Below are 23,252 nucleotides of genomic sequence, written 5' to 3'. Positions count from 1 at the left end.
GTCTGAGGGGCTCAGGGGCAGAAGGTGCTGCAGGGGTGTGTGGGGGGGGGGGCAGAGGGGAGAGATGCTCTCTGTGGGCTGGACCTTGGACGAGGACCCCTGCAAGATGCATAGGTTTGTCCACACAGAGACAAGAAGAGGCCCACCAGTCTTGTGGAGCAGGGGGAGTGGCCTAGAAGAATAGGGAGAAATAATCAGGTGAGGAAGTAAGACAAGACCCTGTTGCTGAGGGTCCTTAATGCAAGCTAAGAAGATGGGCTTTGATTCCAGAAGTGGAACAAGGGGAGCCACTGGGGGTGTTTGAGCAGCAGCACATCTGTGTAAATCTGGCACCAGAGCACTCACTAGGCATGTGACCTCGGGCAAGCTACTTAACTTCACCAAACAGTCCTTTTCTCCTGTTTGCAGTGGGGATAATAAGAGCACGTACCTCGTAGGGCTGTGGCAAGGCTTCCTGAAATCATTTGGCTTTGAAGGACTTGGCACATGGTAGCCACGCAGGAGTGTTAGTTCTCATTGCAGTTGCTGAGTCAGAAAGGCTTCTCTAGCTTTGGGCAGGAATGAACTGAGGAGGGTTATATGGGACATGAAGAGAACTGGGGGCCCCCTGGTACCTCAGCGCCTTGGTCAGAGATAGGACTTTCAGCCAGGTGCGCTGGGGACCTGCTGCAGGAGGGGACCATCACGCTCCCTCAACACCATGTCGCAGGGCCGTTTCCTGTGTCTCCCTCCCTCCCTGGACTAGAGGGCTAGGGAGACAAGAGACACCCCCGAGGGAGGTGGGGATCCTGGCACCTTATTTTAACTGGTGACACCCTACTAGACCATGTGCGTGTGAGGGGGAGACTTTCTACTCTCCACAAAGCACAGTGCTTCCAGCAGGTTCTTGGTCAACGTGAACTGACAAACAAATGGACAGCTGCAGGAAGCTGTGGTGTAAGGTCTAGAGGAGCCAGGGTCACCCTGAGGTGCTTCCTCAGTGAGCTGGAAGGTGCTCCAGGATGGAGCGAGTGTAAGGAGCACTCTCCTAAGAGTCGGGAGTCCCGCTGTGTCTCCCACCAGCTGTGTAAGCCTGGGCAGAGCTCTGAGATGGGAGTTTGAACCCTGAGCTCTCCGTCTGCGAAGTGGAGGGGATGGTGACAGCACTCCCTGCCTTGCAGAGTTCCTGCAAACACAGGAGCTGGTGGGTGTTGGTCTGCGGTTGCTGGGTCCTTGGTGCCACAGGGTTCTGTGTGCTGGAGGGGGTCCCGCCTCTCCAGGGTGTCCAGCTCTGCCCCAGCCAGACCCCCTCCTTCTGCTACTCTGGGATTTAATTGTGGGGCGAGTAAAATTACCAAGACAAATCTTGGGCTAGGGCAAGGTTCCATCTAGAGGAGGGCATGGGGCCCACAAGCTCGGGAAGGGGTTGGGAGTGTCTTACGTTATTCTCCAGTTGGGCCCAGGTATCAGGCGTCTCTAGGAGTGCACGGTCAAGGGGAGTTCTTTGTCAGAAGGGACAAAAGCCTTGCTGTCATCCTTGACTGCTCTCCTTCTCACAAGTGCCCTCCTCAAGGAGGCCCTCCCTGGCCAGCCTGTCTAAAACGTCAAGAGCTATGGCTTCCCCCACGAACATTAGCTGTCTCCTTTACCTGCCTTACTTTTTCCTCCTTGATTCTTTTTTTTTTTTAAGTTTTTATTTATTTATTTTAAGAGAGAGAACACGTGCATGACCGGGGGCGGGGGGAGGGGGGGCAGGGGGAGCGGAGAGAGTGGGAGACAGAGAAACCCAAGCTGTCAGCGCAGAGCTGGACAAAGGGCTCACGCCCACGAACTGTGAGATCATGACCTGAGCCGAAATCAAGAGTTGGATGCTCAACCCCCTGAGCCACCCGGGCGCCCTTCTCCTTGGTACTTTTTACTGACTTATTTACCTTTGTTTCTTGTCCTTTACCCAAGTAAAAATGTACACTCCGTGAGGGCAGGGGTTTTTGTGCATTTTGTTCTTCCCCAGAACAACACCCCGCACACAGCAGGTGCTCAGCGAACATTTGTTGACTGAACGAATGACTGAAGGAGCGGATGGCCCCATCTGAGATCAGAGCCACCCCCCCAAATCCCGCCTTCCTCCTCCACCTGGGGCGGGGAGGGGGGGGCACCAGGCCAGCCCCAGGGCCTCAGGGCAGGTTTCAGAGCAACAGCATTCTCCTTCATCAAGTGGGGGGCAAGAAGAGGAAGCAGTCCAGGAAAGAACTATGCAACTGACAGACGTCTTTACCCTGTTTGAAGTTTTCCTCTTCCCTGTTGCTCAGAAACTTCCTAGGATTAGGACCCCTAGGAGAGACAGCAGAGCGTGTACTCTCCTGGGGTCGTTTTTGAAGGATGACCACATTTAAGGAAAAAGGACAAGGTGGATCCAAGACCTGGCACAAACCTGGGACGGGGAGTATACACCCCTCGGTCTGCGGCATGGCCAGCTCTGGGCTCAAATTCCAGAATTCCCAGAAGGCCAGAGGCCTGGAGGCGAGAGAGCTGGGTGGGTCTCCAGAGAGGCGAGGAAGTGGAGGGACTGGTGAGGAACAGCTGAGCTGAGGGCTGGAAGCAGATATACTGGGAGAGAGTACCGGATGGCCGAGGTCGGTCTTGTGCAGGACACGGTCACGACCACGAGCCAGGCAAGGGGCTGGGGTGTGGAGTCAAGGGGACCAGCGACTCAGAAGGGCGAGCTGGAAGGGAACAGGGCCGGGCCACAGAGGGGCTGCTGGTCCCGAGGCTGCAGCTGAGGGGCACATGCAGGGCCAGTCAGGACAAAGCAGGACCCTGAGGTCCTTCCAGAATCCGAGCAGAGTTCAGAAGGAACAATGAAGGGGGCAAATTCTACTGAAGAGGCGATATCGTGATCGTTTAGTCCCAGCTACTCCCAGCATGGAGGCCAGACCCTCGGGTCCGACAGACATGGCAGTCTGCCTCGAAGAACATTCTCCTGGGCCCCAGAGTGGCCTGCAGCAACTTCCCAGGGGCCTGTGCACCCCTCATCTGCCCTCTCGTCTGCTTCTTTGCAGGAAAGCGTGGACCTGGGAGAGATCATGTTCTCGCTGTGCTACCTGCCCACAGCAGGCAGGCTCACCCTCACAGTGATCAAATGTCGGAACCTCAAGGCGATGGACATTACAGGCTATTCAGGTACCTCTCCTACCCAAGTAGTCTGCCATGTGGCCTTCCAGCCACCCAGACATTAGGACTTGGAAAGGTGTTTAGAGAGAAGGGAGAACTTTCAGTGTTCTTTTTTTTAAATGTTTATTTTTGAGAGAGAGACAGAGACAGAGAGCACGAGTGGGAAGGGGCAGAGAGAGAGGGAGACACAGAATTCGAAGCAGGCTCCAGGCTCTGAGCTGTCAGCACAGAGCCCGACATGAACCCTGAGATCGTGACCTGAGCTAAAGTCAGACGCTCAACCTACTGAGCCACGCAGGTGCCCGGAACCGTCAGTGTTCTTAGAAGAGAAGCCCCAACTCTGGACTTGAATTCCAGTTCTGCCACTCCCTTGCTGTGTAATGCTTTGATTTTCTAATCTGAAAAAAGAACTTACACAGTTTGCTTTAAGGATAAACGTGTTGATTCATGTTAAGTCCTTACACTTGTGCCAGACACGCAATAAGCAGTCAGTAGATATTAGCTACTCCCATCGCTCTTTCCCTCAGAGGAGGCGGAGAATAAGGAATAAACACAGTAGGAGAAAAATAAATAAATAAGGAAAATTTTTCTAGTTATAGGAGGCCCCAGGACTTTGAAGGGTTATGTCAAGTTTGAGTGTGTAAATGTTTGGAGGTCCGCACAGCCCTGTGGCGGCCCCGAAGACCTAGTCAAAGGAGCGAGGCCACTGAAAAGCAAAGTGCATTTGTATTTGAGTTTTTCCTGCAGGACTCCTGGCCCCAGCCTCAGTGCCAGGAGAGCTGCTAAGTAGAGCAGGAAGCATGAGTCCTCTTCCAGAAACCGAGGAAATGCTTGCTTGGGGCAGCTACAGAGACAGGTCCTTTCCCATGACAACGTTGTTGTCAGAGAAGGTATTTGAGTTTTGATAAAGCAGAGGAGTAGCGTGGGTCCCAGGAGCCTCCTTCCCCCATCTGCTGAAATTAGCCCGAGAAGCGAAATGGGGTGAAGTGTCCCAAAGAGCAGACTTACAGAACAGTCTGAGCTGCGCTCAGAGTTACAAATGGAGGAAAAGGCTTGTTTTCCAAGACCCATCACTCAAGAGGCGCTTGTGATGAATCTGGTTTCCAGCGGAAAACCACTCCGGAGGTGCCTCTGAACCTGGGTGGGAGTATACGGGAGATTTTCGCTTTTATCCATTAATTATTTGTTTCCTGGAAAACTCCTTAGTATTGTCACAGGGGCCATAAAGAGGGGACGGTCCAGCTGCAAACATCTGTGCCCAGGTGCAACCTGGTGTAGGTAGAAGAAGATGAGGTATTAGACCCCGAAAAATGAGGCTTTGAGGAAAGACGGTTGGAAAACACTGAAGTAATGTGTACTTCTTGCCGCTCTGAATCCTTCGGAGCCTCTGCTCCCAGCCTCCACTGTCTCTGAGCGGCACTCATGTCTTCCAGACCAAAAGCTCCCCAAGATGGCACCCACCCTAATGCCTCTCCTTCCACTGAAGCTACCACTGCACTTTGCAGGGCGGGGGGCGGTGGGGGGGGAGTTGTGGTGAGAAGCTTAAAGAGCCTCTCTCGACATGTGAAAAGCTCTTAGGTCCCAGCAAGCCAGCTTCCTCCAAAAATACAGCCGATGTAGATTTCATTTTAATATCAAAATAAGTGCGTGCCAGGGACAGGAATTCACCGAGGACTCTCCAGCCTGCTGAGGGAAATAGGATTTTGCTGCCTAAGTCCCCACACTATCTTCTCCGGTGTAATTAAATTGATGTGCTAGAGAGAGAGCTTATGCTGAAGCCACTGAGGTAATCATAACGGCCGTTCCACATCAGAAGGTTGTGGGGGAGAGATTTTTTTCTCACACCAAATCCTAATCCCCCTCTCGCAACTGACCCTCTTTTCCACCTGGGTTTGGAATCTGGCATTAAATCTCAACTTGACGCGGAACATTCAGGGGTCCTCTTTTTGTCAGAGATTTCTGTCTATTTGGTTCACAGATGTAAGCAAATGTCTGGAACGGTGCATGGCAACACAATAGGCATTGCATAAATATGTTTTGAATGAGTGACTGAATGAATATGTAGCATGAGGAGCCTTGTCAGCGGGTGATACCGTGGGGGCATACGTGGCAGGGGCCTCTCAGACTAGATCTCCTGTTTTTGAGGATGAGTTTGAGGTTGCCGTCAGCTCAGACTGCTTTGATGTTGGACTAAACCAGGGGGCGAATAGAGCTTATTGCCTGTTCTTGATTTCTATGCCATCGACACCTGAACCCATGGGTCTTCCTATTCTCCTTGATTTAACCAGTCATGAACCAATTCTCTAAGCCCATACACTGCAATGATGACAATGAAAATAACACAGAATAATAATAAGGGTCCGGATGCCACAAAACCCACCCATCTCCACCACATCCGGTCTGTACTGATTGGAGTCTAGTGGTTTAAAATGTAAACTCTGGAGACAGACAGACCTAGGTTCAAACCTGAGGCAAGTTCCTTAATCTCTCTCGCCTCAATTCCCCTACCTATAAAAGGGGGTGAAGATGATAAATATTTTATGGGGGTGGGGGGAAGTTTAAAACACATGATGTACATAAATCTCAGCACAGTGTCTGGTAAATGCTGGACTATGATGGCTCTCACGACAACGAGGCTGAAATACACTGCCAGCCTTCATGCTCTCTCCCTCAGCCGCACAGCACATCAGAGGCTATTAGAGAGGAAACAACTTCCAAGGTCTTGTGGAGCCAGCACTCCACTAGAAGCCACAAATTTTTGCCCCAGAGAATCCAAAGGAACAGTCATCTCTCCGCTTAGCCTCTTGGTCGGTCATAAAATTGATGATTTCTTCAAGGGAAATACACCCACTGAAATTTGTAAATGGACATACCTCGGAGGGGTAAACAGAGTTGGGGAAAGAAGCTGAGAATCTCCCAGTCGGTAATAAGCATTTGCCTAGTGGCCATTGGGACAGGTGGCTCTGCCATATTTTTCCAAGCCTGGTGACATGGGAATCTGTTGTCTAGGAGGTACATGGAAATGGGCGTGGCGGGCAACAAGCCAGCACTTGAACGGCCTCAAGCCTGAAGACACTTTCCAGGGCAGCGTATACCTTATGGAGTCTAGAAGTTGCCACGTTAACGACAGGTCTTGGGGCAAGCTTTCCTACCTGACCACCTGGATCTGAACACTGTCCTGGGCACATCCCTAGACAACAGAGCCTATAGAAACCAGAAAGCTGTCTCACAGAGGTTCTAGAAACTCTGCCTTCCTTTTTACTGAAAACATCCCCAAGAGAGGGCCCTTCCAAACGGGTCACTGGAGACAGTGGGTTGATTAAACACCTACTGTTTAATCATGGTCCCCCCAGAGCCCCCATAAACCTAAGTGCCCCCAAGGTTAAGGCACAGCTGCCGCTGTCACATTGGTTAGCCGGCTCTCTCTAGCTTCTGCATGGTGAGGTGCCCCAGCTGCCCCCTGAGCGATGCCCGGGGAGCGTGAGGGCCTGGTGGGTGCTCAGGTGCCCAGGAGATAGAACTGCATGCCTGTGCATCAAGGCGCCAGGCAGTGGCTGGTTGGCCCACAGCTGCTGACAGATTCACATGAACCCTGGCTTCTGGGCAAGAAGGTGTCTCGGCACATCAGCGTCTCAAAAGCTGTTATTACCTGTGAGTTGCCCTCCCGTTTCTTGAGCTGTGCGGCATAAATAACAATTATGATGGTGTCCAAGACACCTGTGCTATGAGATACAATAGGTGTCACTTCACTTGGATGAGTGGAAAATTTCAGGGTAGAAGGATGACCACAAAATACCTATTCAGAAAACGAAAGAAGAGACAGGGATGGGAGACACATGGAGGTTCAGTAAAAAGACATCTCCTCTGGGGATGGAGAGAATCCAAGATCCCCCTGAGAAATGAAATGTCAACTGGTTGCCCCGAATCTCAGGAAGCCGCCTTACTCACGGCCCCCGCCACAGCCCCATCCTCCTCCTCTGCCCAGCAGTGGGCAGGAAAGGGCTTCCGGGGAAGCAGACAGCAGGGCCTTTCTTGATGCCAGCTGGAAATGAGCTTGTTGGGACAATGAGACCCATAATCCTGTTGTCAGGTGGGGAGGACAGGACCAGCGTTGTGATTGTCGCTGTTCATTTACTCTGACACGCTGCTACTCCTTGGGTGTCATCGACGTCTATTTTTACTCCCTTATCCTTTGGCTAATAATGCTGACAAACCCCCAGAGAAAAGGACTCCAAGTCGGGGAAAGGAACCGAGTGCCTCGTTCAGCTTCACCACCCTTTGGAGCCAGCCGGCCATCACGGAGCTGAGATTTAGGGCCGTGATCTGCATACCCATGGGCAGGTGTCCTGTCTGATTTGAGGCCAGCTTCACCATTAGTGAAAGTCCATTAGGCACTCTCCCAATAATCCTGAGGTCGCTAAAGACTCTGTGTTTATTAAGCACGAAGTGTCCTCAGAGACAGGTGTGCTACATAAATACAAGGTGGTTTAATTATCTTAACAACCCACTGATACCATCTGATGAGCAACAGTAGGTCTGTGGCTTCCGTCCCTCTGCTGCAAATGATGTTGGAGGACATCTGGTTAACATGCTCCCTAACATGCCCCTTTCCCTTCCCATCACCCCTCCACTGGCACAGATCCATATGTCAAAGTGTCCCTGCTTTGTGATGGGAGGAGACTGAAGAAGAAGAAAACGACCATAAAGAAGAACACTCTCAACCCTGTCTACAATGAAGCCATCATCTTTGACATCCCCCCAGAGAACATGGATCAAGTCAACCTGCTCATCTCAGTTATGGATTACGATCGGTAGGTGCTGGTCCCAGAGGGCCACGATTTCCTGCCCCTCATGCCCACACCAATGCAGCACAGGGTGTCCTGACCTTGGACCCTGTGGTTCAGGGCTCGGGATCCCATTGGCCTCAAATATGGCTCCACCCAAGAAGGGTGCAGAAGTTTGAGGAAGAGTGTGGGTTCCCCTGAGCAGAAGCTCAAGTTTTGCTTCCCAGCAGGGCCCATTTCCATCAAGGGCCAATCTACCCGTTAGTTTCCCTGAATTTGCCCCTGACTACTCCTGTTGCTCCCCCTGCCACCAAGTCCTGTCATCTGTCCTCTAAAATGCCTCCCTCCTCTCCATTTCTGGTGCTGCTACCACTCCCACTCAGGGATGGCTGTGCAGCGTCCCAGCTGCCCCCTGCCTCCATCACGCCCTGGCTCAATCCTGCCAACACACTAGAAGCACGCCTTCCTAAAAGACTACTTTCTTTGGCACCTACCCTTCTCAAGAACCATCAATGGCTCCTGTTATATAGGCTCTTCCCCTAGCTTCTCAAGGCCTTCCAGAATCTGGACCCAACATATTTATCCAACTTAATTTCCCCTTTCTTGGATATATTTCTTCTCTTCCACTTATCCAAATCCTCTCTTCCATCAGGGTCGGCTCAAAAATATTTTCCAACCACCCCAGCCACCATGACACCTTCTCTCCAGGTGTCACTCTAGCTGAAGGAAGAACAAAAAAAAAAAAACATGCAGTAAACCCTCCATCCAGGATTTTTAGCACAAGTTCTCAGGCATAGTAGGTGCTCGCTGAACATAGTTGAGTGGTGATTGATGTTCTTGCTGAGTGAATCAATCACATTCTAGCCTTTGGGGGTATGGAGAAAGAGTACTCAGAGCGGGGTGATTTATTTCCAAATGCTGAGATCTCAAGCAAGGCTGTGATGTCCTAGCAGAGTCCAATAAGGGACGAGACTTAAACTCTCCCATTCCCTAAAGTCCGGCCATCTGCCCACCATTTCCTGTGATTCCAAAGCAGTTTGTCACCTTTTTCTCATCTCTCTGTGTCAGTGTCCACCCAAGGAGGGTGGGCAAAGTTTCACTGCCGCCGGCACCCCGAGGCCCTGCCAAGCATCTGTTTTCAGAGCTCAGCATTCTGAGTTAGATCTGCTGGGCAGAATCCCAGCCCCCAGGACCCCCCTTTCTGACAGCGTGTCTGGTCACCAGCGCCAGGCCCTTTTTTTCTCCCTCAGAGTGGGCCACAATGAGATCATAGGAGTGTGTCGTGTGGGGATCAATGCCGAAGGCCTGGGCAGGGACCACTGGAACGAGATGCTGGCGTACCCACGGAAGCCCATTGCACACTGGCACTCCTTGGTGGAGGTAAAGAAATCCTTCAAAGAGGTGGGTGAGGTCGCGCTTGGCCCTTGGCAAGTTTGCCGCATGGCAGCGTGGGCTGGAGAATGGCAGTCGGCGGCTGTACGACCTCGCCTTTGTGGGTCCTTCCCGGGGTGTGCGGGGGCTACGTGCTTCTCACCCAGTGCGGAACAGGCAGGAAGGAAATGGAGGAGGACAGTGGGAAGCTGCCTGACAAAAAGCCTCTGATGTCGAGCATATTGAAAGCGACACTGAGTTCTAAACGGAAAATTAGAACTTGGAGGAAGCCTTCCCAGCAGCTCCACTGTGCCAGGCCCAGAATGCTTTCACGAAGCCCCCGGGGCCGAGTCAGTCCTTTGGGAGAAAGCCCCAAGAGGCTGAGATCAGAACGTGGCCGTGGAAGCACTAGGTTCCCTGAGGCTCTAGCCAGGTGGTCCCAAGGCAGTCTTCATTGCCTGGATGCAGATGGCCAGAGATCAGATCCTGCCACCACGAATGCTGGTTCTCCCGTTGTTGGACGGAGTGTGGCTTCAAGGCGGCACACCGTGTGACCGCATCCTAACAGAGATATGATGGATGGAGCACTGCCCAGGAGTCCTGAGCCCTGGGCTCCAATCTTGGCCCCTTTGGCCTTGCTATATAATAATCTGGAGCCAATCATTTCTCTCAACCGCAAAGAAAATGTCCCTTCCAGTGACATTGACAGTTGGCTTCCCTTCCGCCAAACTCTGCCAATGTAAGATCCTGCTATGTATCACCCTGGTGGCTCCCAGGCCTGCTTTTTCTCAAATGGGTTGAGATGGGGGGGTCGCCAGGCGAGCTTTAAGCCTCATTTTGAGTATCTCATGCCCATTCCGTATCCTAAACAGCAGGTGATTGGTTGTTCATCCTAGCCTTCAAGCCTAGGAAGTCTAGAGCATAAAGTTGGAAAATCTAATGGAAAAAATAAAGCTTTAACCCTTACACCACGTGGACCCTCAGCTGAAAAGCAGTCACCTTAAAAACAGTACAGTTGACCTTTGAACAACACGGTTTGAACTGTGTGGGTCCAGTTAGGTGTGGACTTTTTTTTATATATACAAATACAGTACAGTACTGTAAATGTATTTTCTCTCCCTGATGACTTTATTTAAAAAAAATTTTTTTTTAATGTTTATTTATCTTCAAGAGAGATGGAGAGACAGAGAACAAGTAGGGGAGGGGCCGAGAGAGAGGGAGACACAGAATCTGAAGCAGGCTCCAGGCTCTGAGTTGTCAGCACAGAGCCCGACACGGGGCTCGAACTCATGAACTTCGGGATCATGACCTGAGCCGAAGTCAGATACCCAACCGACTGAGCCATCCCGGCACTCCACCCAGATGACTTTCCTAATAACATTTTTCTCTCTAGCTTGCTTTATTGTAAGAATACAGTATAGAATTCCCATAACATACAAAATATGTGTTAATTGACTGTTTGTGTTATCGGTAAGGCTGCTTCCAGTCAACAGAACGTGAGTAGTTAAGATTTGGAGGAGGAAAAAGCGATACTCAGATTCTTGACTGTGTGGAGGGTCAGTGCCCCTAATCCTGATGTTGTTCAAGGGTCAACTGTAATCCCTTCTTTAGGCTCTGTGACACAGGAAAGGTGTGGGAGCCAAACCCAGAGGACCTCCCAGCTCCCTTTTCTTTTCGGGGTGGACAGGTCTGTTTCCACCTATTTCCAGTGTTTCTACTGTTTCCACCTCAGAGCAGTGTGAGGTGTCTTTTTTTTTTTTTAATTTTTTTAAATGTTTTATTTATTTTGAGAGACAGAGAGAGAGACACAGAGTGCAGTGGGGGAAGGGCAGAGAGAGAGGGAGAACACAGAATCCGAAGCAGGCTCCAGGCTTCAAGCTGACAGCACAGGGCCTGACTCGGGGTTCGAACTTACAAACCGTGAAATCATGACCTGAGCCAAAGTGGATGCTTAACCGACTGAGCCACCCAGGCGCCCCTGCAGTGTGAGGTGTCTTAAGAGAGACTGGGAGCTGAGGGGATTTGGACATGTGGAATCATGTGGGGGTAGAAGGTTCTAGGAGCCAAGCTAATTGATTTACCTACTCAGGTAGGCGTGCCTTCAAGGCCAGTGTGGAGAAGTAAGTCATAGACACAAAGTTCCTGGTCATCTGAGGCCTCATGTTTCTGTCTTGTGGTTTCCTTGATTCTACCACAGCTTCTGTGAAGCTTAAATGACTGAGGCCAGTCCCCTCCCTCACCTCCCCGGCTCCCTTCCCCCAGGAGATCTTCTGCCTCCTCTTATCCAGAAGGCTCTGTCTACAGGGTGTGTGTGCGGTACCCACGACCAGCCTCTGCCTACTCAGGAGGCAGCTCCTAGACAGAACAGTAGGTGCCCAGAGAGCACACCTGGTACCTCACTTGAATGCAGGGTTGAATCAACCAGGGGAGGGTGCCCTGCCCCCTCCCCCATTTTTGAACCCATTGGAGATACGTTAAGAGTAGAATAAGTACACTGAAGTGTTCAGGATGGATTAGGGGGAGGGACACGTAAGCTGAGAGGTCCCTGACGGGCTGCAGGGCTTCAGGCAACTCACTGCCTCTTCTGGTTTCCCGTTCCCTCGTTGGTAAATGAGGCGGTAGGCTCCTGTCATCTCTGCTCTTCTGGAAACTCGGACCCTTAAATGATCACTAGTGGAGCCAGTGAGCCCTCACGTTGCACCACCTCAGAAAGATAACCGGCATTATAACTGGGCTGGTCTGTCCATGCAAACCGGAAGCAACCGGCCGGAGGCGGCTGGAGTTGGGGGTGGGTGCAGAGTGGCACGGGGGTGCCGGGACTCGGTTCCAGAATCACTCCATGATGAATACAACCTAATTAAGCCAAATAATTGATTCCAAGTCCCGTTTCTTTGAAAACCCTGACTCACTAGTCCAGACTACAAAAGAAAGAAAGATAAAGTGGAATCAAGCCCTTGAAAATGAATATTTGATGAGACAGTGAAGGGAAAGTAACAGTATGTGGAAAACGAAAAGAGAATACATTGATTCCTATCCTTTGGGCTTACTTTTTTCTTGACCTCACACACCAAGCTCCCGAGACTGCCCCTCCCCCACTCATTATCCTACCATTTTCCGCTCGGCTGATCAGTTCTCTGTATGAAGAAGCTGAAAATGACATTCATCTTGGCAACTTAGGATTTCACCTACACTTTTAGCACCCACAGTTTGAGAATCTTTAACAAAAATGCATCTAAAAGCCTACCGGGTAGATATGAAGTAAACCCTCTTTGGGCTCACGTGATGCATCGTACTTGAACGTTTATCCCCCTCAGTCATCCTTAGAGCTCCCAGCTCACCTCCTCGGTTCTGTGCTAGACACTGAGCAAGAACCTTGCCCCTGGAACCTGTTTCTCCCATTTGTATAGTACATAAAGAAATCTTATTCTCCAGCTCCCGGGCAGATAAATGGCATCGTCTCTGTATAGCGCTCTCTATTTATATTGTACCTTTCTTAGAAGAGTTTCAAGCGCTGTGATCGTTCCTTTTTTATTAATGAGAACAAGAGGGCACCATACTTGCTCGCTTGTTTGGGGTTTTAAAATAAGGTTGAGGGGAACAAACTAACCGAAAAGGTATTTTTCCCTGCTGGGATGTTTTCCTGAGTAGAAATTGATTAAGCCACAGCGAGCATCCTTCTCTGGCGGGGGCTATGGCCCTCTTCTCTCTGAGCACTCCTGCCCGGTGCTGCGTATCATTGATTTCACCACACACAGAGCCCGGGTTGACCAGCAGCCTTCTCCAAGGCATTTTTATCATGGAGCACCAAGTTTAGATCAGCTTCCGGAGATTTTTAGATCTGTTGGAACGTGACCCATTTCAGAACAATAAAAGGGCTTACTGGAACACAGCCGCCCTGTGTGCCAGGGTCAGTTCTTTGCTATTTCAGAGACGCCATGATAAACCTGCTAGAACCATTCACTTTCCCATCGTCCACGGACACCATCTCCCTCCTCTGTTTATCTTCATAGAAAAAATCAGGGGCTGACAGGGGAGCGAGTGTGCCTTTGTCCCGGATTAACAATTACGCTCCGTGTGACTTCTCTTTGGGCTATTACATAGAGAAAAAAAGGTACTCTGTATAGCCACTTCGTTTTTCTCCTCTGAACTGGCCTACCAATCAGATTGTTTAGGTGGCATGCTTCCCCAGGGGAGAAGCCGGCAATTACAATGTATCTTGCACCGACATCAAAAGTCCTGGCAGAAAAGAGTACAATTCCTAAAGTAAAGGTGTGTCGAATGCAAGCATTAGTAATCATCTCGTGTCACCTTCTGGTTAGGAAACACTTGAGTCAGAGGTCACAGCGGGCTCAACAACCAGGCATTCATGTATTTAAAATATTTCACCAGGGAAACCCTCGGTTGTGATTTCATTCACGTGGATGCTGCAAGCAGAGAGACTACCACCTGGAGTTAGGAGTAAGTACCCGGTGTGGACCCAAAGAGGTTAGGTTTCTTCTCACAAGTCGCATCTCCTTCCCCTGGTGTGGCCAGATGCTAAGGCGGTGGCGGAACGGAGCAGAAAGAACGCCGAGCTGGGAATGAGGAGACCTGGTTTCACATCCTGGCTCTGCCCTTGACTAGCTGTGTCTTGACTTCTCTGTGTCTTGATTCTGTTATCCGCAAGGACGAGATTCCGGACTGGATGACCCCCCTGGGCCTGCCTCCAGGTCCGGCATGCTAAGCTCACTCAGATCTAGGACACGTGGCAGTGGTCATCAGTACCGGATTGTCCGGTGTTTGGCTAGTCATGAAGATCTGCTGGTTACCCAGCACAGGGAGCACTAAGTGACCAAGTCCAGGGAAGGTGGCAGGGGCTTTCCGTAGAATTGGGAGCATGGAGGTTCTCCACTGGTCTGGGTCTCTCCTCAGCACGGTGGGTTTCCAGTAGGAAATGCTGGCTGGCAAATGGTCTGCTCCTCAGGCGGCTCAGCTCTATCTAGAAATGGCTGTGCTGTGGGGAGAACTGCATCCTTCCCCAGCCCTCCCCCCCTTCATGCATAAATGCACAGCATGGCTTCTACTCGGCCCATCATTCCACGGTGGAGACCCCCAAAGTTCGGGGGAAGTGGAAGGGCTGTACTTCAGTGCCGAAGGGCCATCTCGACCCCCTCCCTCCCTGACTCTCTGGAGCACTGTCCCACGGGCACCTGGGAGAGGTCTGGGTCTTCCCAGCTCACAAGAAAGATGGAATGAGCAGTGGACACTGCCTCACTTGGAAATTACACAGCCGCAAGACAGGTCAACAATATGCCCGGGGTCAGATCTTTGCCCAGAATGCATTGCTCCAGCATGACTGGCTTTTCAATTGAAGGAAGGGTCGAATGGCTCAGGCGCGGGTCCATTCATCCTCAGCCCTCTCCTTCACTCCATTACACCTCATTACATCACCGACTTTGACAGCAGGGGCAGGGTGGGGCTGAGAGGGGGCAACCTGTGAGATGGGAGAAGGAAGGGGATGCCCCAGAAAGGGGAACGGGCTGCCCCCCTCACACTGCCACCTCCTCACAAGGTGGGTGCGAATGCCCATAGGAAGCATTAAGCCTAAGAAAGAGAGCACAGAGCTAAAGCAATATCAGGTTTGTAGCTGTGCTAACAGCCCCCAGACAAATTGCTAATAATTCATGATCATGGGTCCTTGGCAATAAGGGCATACTCTGTAGACTGCCTCTTTTGCTGCTAACATAATCTGATTTTCAGTGTGAGAAATGGCTGAAGCACTCAGAAATGGCCCAGTCATAGCACCTCATTAACACACACGCGCACACACACACACACACACATGCACACACACACACACACACACACACACTGCACAGTGGAGAAAGCTTTAATTATCTCTGCAGTAGGTCTTTTGTAAAAATCAGGTATTCCAAACTAGAAGCCCTACAGCTCTTTTCCTTCTGTTTTTGCATGGCTGACAGCAAAATTCCAGAAAGCTTATGAAAAGCCGGGAAAGGTGAATTCAGTGCATGGGCCAGAGAAGTTTTGAAAGTTGAAATGCAAACCCCCTTGGCGATCAATAACCAGCCTTCTCCCCTCTCCGCAGTGGCAGGGCCGGGCTGCCAGCTTTGACAGTGAGAGCTCCTGCCCGTCCCCGAAACCACCTCCCACACCATGAGCTGCGTGGCCGGGCGACACCGAGGGGACTCCGCGACGTTCTTTTTTGCACTTGTTCAACTGTCCAAACACAGTGTTACGCAGGAGCAGCGGCAGCGGTAGCACGAGTCTTAACCGCTCCTGTGTAGGTCAAGGCCAAGACATTTGTCGAGCGGCCCGACCTGTCTTAGTCGTTTTTGTCTCCCAAGGTGATGTTTTCTGTGGTTTTCACTTTTTATGGATCTGCTGCCAAGAAAAGAAGGGGGAAATAGTAGGAAAGAAAGAAGAGTGGAGAGCCCAGAGGTTGGTTCATATAAAATACAATGTAAAATAGTCGCCTTTTCGGGGGAGGTGGTTTGAGTTCCTGCAGTTTTGTGTCTCCACCAAGCTCCACAACCCTGGAGACGAAGGAAGCAGACTGGAAGAATGGCTGCTTCTGCAGTGGCCCGCCGAAGGGTGCAGATCAGGCCACGAGCCTTTACGAGGCGAGCTATGACCCTTGGAAGCTCTTCGCTGATGCGACACAGACCGAGATGAAGACTCCTGGTCCTGCGCTGAAATCACTGGCGCTCCAAGGTGTCTGTGCACCTTCCGCTGGTTGTGAGGGCTCCTTCCCCCACTTCCTTGTTGACTTTCCTCGTGCATTGAACGAATGTCTTGATTCCTCATGGGAACTTGGCCACTTTCTTTAGGAAGGATTCTGCCGACACTAAACATGCCCTATGTTTTCTGGCACACCACAGTTAATGACCACCGTTGTTTGAAAACAGATCTTTGTTCTCGGAAATAACCTTCATGGTAAAGAAAAGAAGGCACCCAGGTTCCAGAATGACTTCTGTGTTATGCATAGCTTTAAAATGCCATGAAGTATCAAGCAACTGTTTCAAATGCCTCAGTAGATCAGAGAAGAACCTGGATAAAATGTTCTTTGGAAAATGGGGAGTTTTAATCCAAGTCAGAGCTGGAATCCATTTTTCTCTGAAGGGAATCTTCTTGATTGAAACAAAGTCAACTTAAGAGTATTTCAGCGCCCTCCACCCCCTCTTGACTCTGGGACAATGTTCATCTTCAACTTTAGTTCTATAAATTACTAAGTACTTCAGTGTTTGTTTCAGTGGTAGTGAAGGTTTCGGTTTTTTTCTCCTTTAGACCTCTACCTTAGGCCAAATTCAGTTTAGGAAAAAAAAAAAATGTTTCAAGTGTTCGGCATTGTCATAGTACGTTTTTGTTGAGTTACTAGTGGCCTTCCCACCAACCCCCTATAACTCAAGTTGGTTTGCTTAATCTCAGTCTGTATAGCCCTGGTAAATTCCTGGAGGTGAGTTGCCACTGTATCTTGTGAATACACAATGCCAACTTCCAGAGTCGTGTGTGTGTGACTTTCAAGAGGCAAGTCTGCTGAAGAGCCCCTTCTTCTGCCATTGGGAAGGTCAAGAACGGAAAAGCTACTCACACACCTTGTGTCTTATTCTTTGTATATGTCACGTGCTTTAGGAGCAAAAACTCAATAAAGTAACCCTCACTTTAAGCCAAGTTTTCAGATTTCTCTGCTGATACGACTTTGGGCAGTGTCTTCTACCCAAAGTTCAGACTAGACATGAGGATGACCAGGAGATTGTGGCCAGAGAAGTTTTCAGCTCATAAAAGTAAAGGCAGATAAACCCAAACTCTACTCTGTACTGAGCCTTAGGCTAGGAGCTAATGTGAGTCATTGTATAAAGATAAGCTTTCTCCCCAAATGTCTTGTGATTGATAGGCCGTCCTGGTCGGGCAGTACTGTGGCTGGATGTTCTTTCCAGAAGGAGAAAAAACCTCATGTCATGACAAAAAAGGACAAAAAAACCTCTTGTCATGACAAGACTTCCAACAGGCCATAAACTTTCTTCTGCCTCTTGACTCTAGACTGATTCCATCAAGAGGGCCATCTCAATCACTGGGCAGATGCTGTGGGTCCTGCCACTAGGAAGGGGACAGCTGAGTTTCCTGGGTCACAGCCCAGAAATTAGTGTGAGAGGATCCTTCCAGAAGTGAGCTCAAGACACATGTCCAGCTGCCATCCTCATAACCCTTAGGCACATGAGAATGACCACTGGACCCTTTGGGAGGAGGGAGTGTGATCGGTGTGAAGGGTGGGATAGTGACTGCTCTCAGACATTCCTTTTATGTCCAAGCAGCTGACCCACACAAGCGAACCTCCCCGTGGTTTTGGGAGATGGTTTCCTGAGCAGATTGTGGTCTGCCCCCCACCACCGACCCGGTTGCCACTTCCACTGTCGCAGCCTTGGTAAGTTTCTACAGCCTGGGAAGCCCAGGCTAGGGAGGCTCTCAGCAGCAGGAGCCTCACCCCCCAAGCATCTTCTGGGGAGACTAGTCCTCAACCCACAGCATGAATGAACCTGAATGTCTGCCAACGTCATTATCTAGCCCAATACCTCTTCCTCGCGGATGAGAATAAAATGAATTACAAGTTTCAGAACAAAATGAAATACAAAGTTGATTCATTTGTTAGCTTCTCTGCCAGGAGAAACCTCTTTCCTGTCTTGGCGTTTTGAGCTTTGCTTAAGTCATGATAATCAGGGCCTTTTGCATATAGAAGTGTTTTGTTTTTGTTTTTGTTTTTGTTTTAAAGCAAAGTTCCCTTCTTTGTTTAGCAGTGTTTCTGGGCGAAAAGATGCCTCTCCCCCTTCCTTCACATATTCAGGATGTTAACTAATGGCATCGTCATTTAAAAAATTATGTTGTTCATTACTGCTTCGTGTCTCCCCGCCCCTGTCACAGCCTGGAGTTTTTATTCAATTAAATATCCGTCTCTCCCCCATTTCTCTTGTCATTGTATGTTCCTGAGGTTGAGCTGTCTGCATGCACACAGGACACTGCAGAGCTTTTTTACCTTTAAGCTTTGTTTCACAGAGATAACCACTTCCCTTCCGTCCGAGGTACAGCGGTAGGGCTTGTTTGGTTTTTGTTCCGCCCAAGGAATCCCTGCATACCCCAAGAGCCTGGAATACACCTGCGTTTTGCCAGGCTGATGGCTCCCAGAGCATTTGGTGCACGGGGCTGTGCTGTCTCCTGAGCTGTTCAACTCCACAAGCGAACGGCCCCTCCAGATGCCCAGGGAAGCGGGTTGCACGCTCGAACCTGGAAAGTGCCATGCTTTCGCCCACCCAGAGAGGAATCCTGCTAACTCTCATGAAACACCACTTGGCTGAATGAGGAGAAAAATCCTACTGCAGGCTGGAAATTTTAAAAAGAACATTCTGAATTAATAGAATATCCTCTCCACTCACCCCCAGCTTTTAATTAATTTAGGAAGCAGCCCACAGAGAGGAGAGTGGAAGGTACTGTCCTTTCCTGCGCATCCTCATCTGAATTACTGGCGCTCCTCAGTGAGATGCCACCAAGGGAGCCGAACTGCTGAGAGAAGCACTCTGCTTCCTAAACGCACAGCCTCCCCTGGCTTCTGCCTCCCGTCAGGTCACCTGTCAGCCGCGGGGTTCGGTGATGTGTAGCTTGGCTCGTATCTACAGCAGACCAAGCGAAGGGGTAAATGTGTCTGGCTGGCCGGGCTGGGTTATGCAGCCATAGCATCCTTCAGACCTCAGTGGCCGGAAACAACAAAGGCTTACTTCTCATTCGTGTTCCATGCCCGTCACAGGTCAGCAAGGAGTTGGGGGGAATGTTCTGCTCATCGGAGGTATTCAGGGGAACTTGGGACACCAGAGCAGCCAACATCTCAAACATTGCCTGAGGGAAAAGAGCTCTCTGAAGGCTCTCCTATTGGCCTCAACACTCTGGCCCAGAGGTGACACATGTCCCTTTCCTTCACGGTTCATTGCCCAGAACTATTCATGTGGCCACCCAAATTATAGGTGTTCAAGTGCCGAGGGGATGAAGACCTGGAAATAATCGGTGCGCACTCAGGATGACCACAGTGAGGTTAGCAGACCCGTGGGGGGTGACAGCTACTGGATATCTGATTCAGAGAAACTCATAAAGAGAAGATATAGTCTATTCGTTGTCAAATGACATCAAGGACTATATTGAGCCACATAACTGTGCTAGCCTCAGACTTGAATCTTGCCCACAAACAGCTCCAGTCTAGTAAACTGGCAATGTAAGTAACTATAGTCCAAGGTAGAAAGTGGTGTGTGCGGGACAGGAGGTGTGGACTCCGTTTTGTTTTTGTTTTTGTTTTTTATGTCCATTCACTTTTGAGTCAGAGAGAGAGACAGAGAGAGACAGCAGGGGAGGGGCAGAGAGAGAGGGAGACACAGACTCCGAGGCAGCTCCAGGCTCTGAGCTGTCAGCACAGAGCCCGATGCGGGGCTTGAACCCACGAACTGTGAGATCATGACCTGAGCCGAAGTCAGACGCTTAACTGACTGAGCCACCCAGGCGCCCCGAGAGGTGTGGACTTCTGTGGCCACAGAAGAGTATCATAGCTTGGCAGAATGACGGCTTCGAGAAGGAAGGGGCATCTGATCTAGAGCTTTAAAGGATGGGTAGGATTTGGGGATGTGGAGGTTGTGAGGGGGGAGCACATTCCAGGCTGAGGGGTCCATACTGGTGAAGGCCCAGAGCTGAGGAATCCCCAGGGCCACCAAGCACCCTGAATCTGGGGGAGAGACAAGGAACCCCTGAGCACAGCCGCCACCTTGCTGGTGCTGGTCAGCCCCAGCCAGACGCTGGACGCCTGCCCGGGGAGGCTTCCCTTCCCCTACTCTGAGCCCTGCACCACCAGGCTCTAGACCTGGCCCCTGCCTCGTTCCTGCCAGCTGCCTCCACAAAGTGGGCTCGCTGCCCTCCTTCCTCCACTGCCGGCTTGGCCTCCGCTCTCAGACGGGCTGATCACCCAGAACTGCAAGATTTGCCTGATTTCAAGAATCTTTCTAGCTGCCACACCTCATCCCCTCGCCCAGCCTCATCGCCTCAGGCTGTTCTGCAGCTACAGGCCACTCGGGACTTCAGGATTTGTCCCGTGTCCCACCCCTCTTTGCAGTGAGCCCCATCCAGATATCTGATGCCCTGGTGCAGGGCACGGGACTGGCCTCCCCCAACTTTCCTCTGGCTGGTTCACAGCAGCGCCACCGGCAAGGCTGTGGCAAGCCCACAAGCAGAGCCTGGAGGCAAAGGGGCTTCCAGGCAGTTGCAGCCATCCATCCAAGAGGGGGCAAAGGGCCAAGCTAGGCCTAGGCCACACACAGGGAGACAGGGGCACCTGTATGGGACATGGGGAACAGGATGGACAGCATGGCAGGGCGGACAGCTGAGCAGATCTGGAAGGCAGGGAGACGAAAAGGGCATTCAAGAGTGTTGCAGGCTTTCACACTTGAGGCACCAGAAAAATGATGGAGGCTTCCATAGAAACCAGAAACTCTGCAGAACAAGGGAAAACAATAAGTCTGGTTTGGCCAGCTGAATTTGAGATGCGGGAGGGATGTGCAGCCGACAGCCGTAGTTGGAGATGCGGCTTGGCAGAGAGGTCGGGCGTGAGATGTTAATTTATAGAAAGCTTACACACCCAAATGAGATGTGGACAGGAGGCTGACACGGCCACGTGGGTACAAGCAGACAAGGAGAGTCTCAGAGAGGGCTTCTTCGGGAACCATCAAGATTTAGAGGTCAAGGAAAAAGAAAGCAATGTGAATAATAATGGAGGTGTGCCCAAGCAAAGCTGATCGATGAGGCTGCGGGTGAACAAAAACAGATCAATCAAGGCCTCATAAAACGATTCTTCACAAGTTAATCCAAAGCGCTTGAACCTAACTTGATTCGCAAGTCTATTTTCACCCACATTCGCAGGGACCCGCCTCTTTTTTTCCCCTTGCCTGTGCTTGCCTTTTGTGTGTGTGCGTGCATGGTAAAATACATTTACCTTCTGTTTACCCTTTTAGCCCTTTTTAAGCATACGATTCAGCGGCTTTAATTACATTCACACTGTTGTGCAAGCATCACCACCAGCCATCCACAGAACTTTGTCCATCCTGCAAAGCTGAAGCTCTGTGCCCATTAAACAGAGCTCCCCATCCCAACCTCCCCCAGCCCCTGGCCACGCCCATTCTACTTCGTGTCTCCATGAACTTCACCACTCTAGGTAGCTCGTATAAGTAGAATCGTGTCATGCTTGTCCTTTGGTGCCTGGCTTATTGCACTTAGCAGAGTATACTCAAGGTTCATCCATGTTGTAATATGTGTCAAGAATTTCCTTCCTTTTTAAAGCCGAATAATATTCTATTGTATGGATATACCCCATTTGGTTTTTCCAGTGATCTGTCAGTGAACATTCGGGTTGCTTCCACCTTTTGGCTTTTGTGAATAATGCTGCCGTGAACATGGGTGTACAAACATCTCTTCCTGTCTCTGCTTCCAATTCTCTGGGGTATATATCTGGAGTGGAATTGTTGGACCATGTAGTAATTCTATTTTTAATATGTTGGGGAACTGCCTTACCCTTTTTCATAGTGGCTGAACCATGTTACATTCCCATAGGCAGTGCACAAAGGTTCCAATTTCTCTCCATTCTCACCAACACTTGTTATATTTTTTTTATGTATTTTTGATGGTAGGCATCCTAATGGGTGTGAAGTGGTATCTAATTGTGATTCCGATTTGTATTTTCATAATGATTAGCGATGTTAAGTATCTTTTCATGTGTTTTTTTGCCATTTGTATATATTCTTTGCACAATGTCTATTCAAGTCCTTTGCTTGTTTTTTTATTTTATTTTATTAAGCTTTAAATTTTAATTCCAGTATAGTTAACATACAGTGCTATATTCATTCCAGGCGCACAATATAGTGATTCAATGCGCATTTCTGAATTTGTTTTGTTGTTGTTCTTAGGATTCTTCTATATTCAAGGTATTAATTAATCTCTTGTCAGGTTTACGATTTACCAATACAGTATTGTCTCCCATTCTGTGGGTTGCTGTTGATGATGTCCTATGATGCACAAAAGTTTTAAAATTTGAAATTGTCCAATTTGTCTATTTTTTCTTTTGTTGCCTGTGCTTTTGGTGTCATATCCAAGAAATCATTGCCAGATCCAATCCCATGATGCTTTCCCCCTATATTTTCTTCTTAGAGTTTTATAGGGTTTAGCTCTTATACTTGGGTCTTCAATCCATTTTGAGTTAATTTTTGTAGAGGTTGTAAGATTAGAGTCCAACTTCATTCTCTTGCACATGGATATCCAGTTTTTTCACATCATTTGTTGCAAAGACTGTCTTTTCGACATTGAATGACCTTGGCACCCTTGTTGAAAATCATTTGACCATATATGTGAGGGTTTATTTCTGGGCTCTCTATTCTGTTTCATTGGCCTATATGTGTGCCTTTATGCTAGTACCACATTAATTTGATTACTTAGAGCTTTGTGGGAAGTCTTGAAGTAGGCAGTGTGAATCTTCCAACTTTGTTCTTTTCCAAAATTGTTTTGGCTACTCAAGGTGCCTTGAGATTCCATATGAATTTTAGCATGAATCTATTTCTACAAAAAAATGGGATTTAAAAAAAAAGCTTGTTTTGTGTGTGTGTGAGAGAGAGAGAGAGAGAGAGAGAGTGCATGAGCAGGGGAGGGGTAGAGACAGAGAGGGAGAAAGAGACTCCCAAGCAGGCTCCATGCTGGCAGTGCAGAGCTCGAACCCACGAGCCAAGAGATCATGACCTGAGTCCAAATCAAGAGTCAGACACTTAACTGACTGAGCCACCCAGATGCCCCCCAAAATGGAATTTTGATAGGGCTTGCACTGAATCAATACATACCTTTAGGTAGTATTCACAGGGATCCAACTTTTGAGGGCACTGTAAA

The 23,252-nt window shown here is 49.8% G+C and overlaps 1 protein-coding gene across 6 annotated transcripts in view; it reads left to right on the top strand.

The window, feature by feature from the left end:
- The window catches only part of SYT6 (synaptotagmin 6), a 60,580-nt gene extending 43,604 nt beyond the window's left edge, over positions 1–16,976 (top strand). For 3 of the 6 annotated variants that reach the window (XM_043575900.1, XM_043575902.1, XM_043575904.1), the window contains exons 4-7: positions 3,039–3,159; positions 7,790–7,961; positions 9,185–9,335; positions 15,394–16,976. In XM_043575900.1, the coding sequence (XP_043431835.1) occupies positions 3,039–3,159; positions 7,790–7,961; positions 9,185–9,335; positions 15,394–15,465 (516 nt within the window). In that variant the 3' untranslated portion in view covers positions 15,466–16,976. Of the gene's footprint in view, positions 1–3,038; positions 3,160–7,789; positions 7,962–9,184; positions 9,336–13,694; positions 13,764–15,393 lie in introns of all 6 variants that reach the window. The other 3 variants (XR_006296714.1, XR_006296713.1, XM_043575901.1) reach the window with 3 other exon arrangements.
- The last annotated feature ends 6,276 nt before the right edge of the window (positions 16,977–23,252 follow it).

This window comes from Prionailurus bengalensis, chromosome C1 (genome assembly GCF_016509475.1).
Source record: "Prionailurus bengalensis isolate Pbe53 chromosome C1, Fcat_Pben_1.1_paternal_pri, whole genome shotgun sequence".
NCBI classification, from domain to species: domain Eukaryota; kingdom Metazoa; phylum Chordata; class Mammalia; order Carnivora; family Felidae; genus Prionailurus; species Prionailurus bengalensis.
Note: the sequence above shows the minus strand (reverse complement) of the source record. Positions and strands in the feature narration are given on the sequence as shown.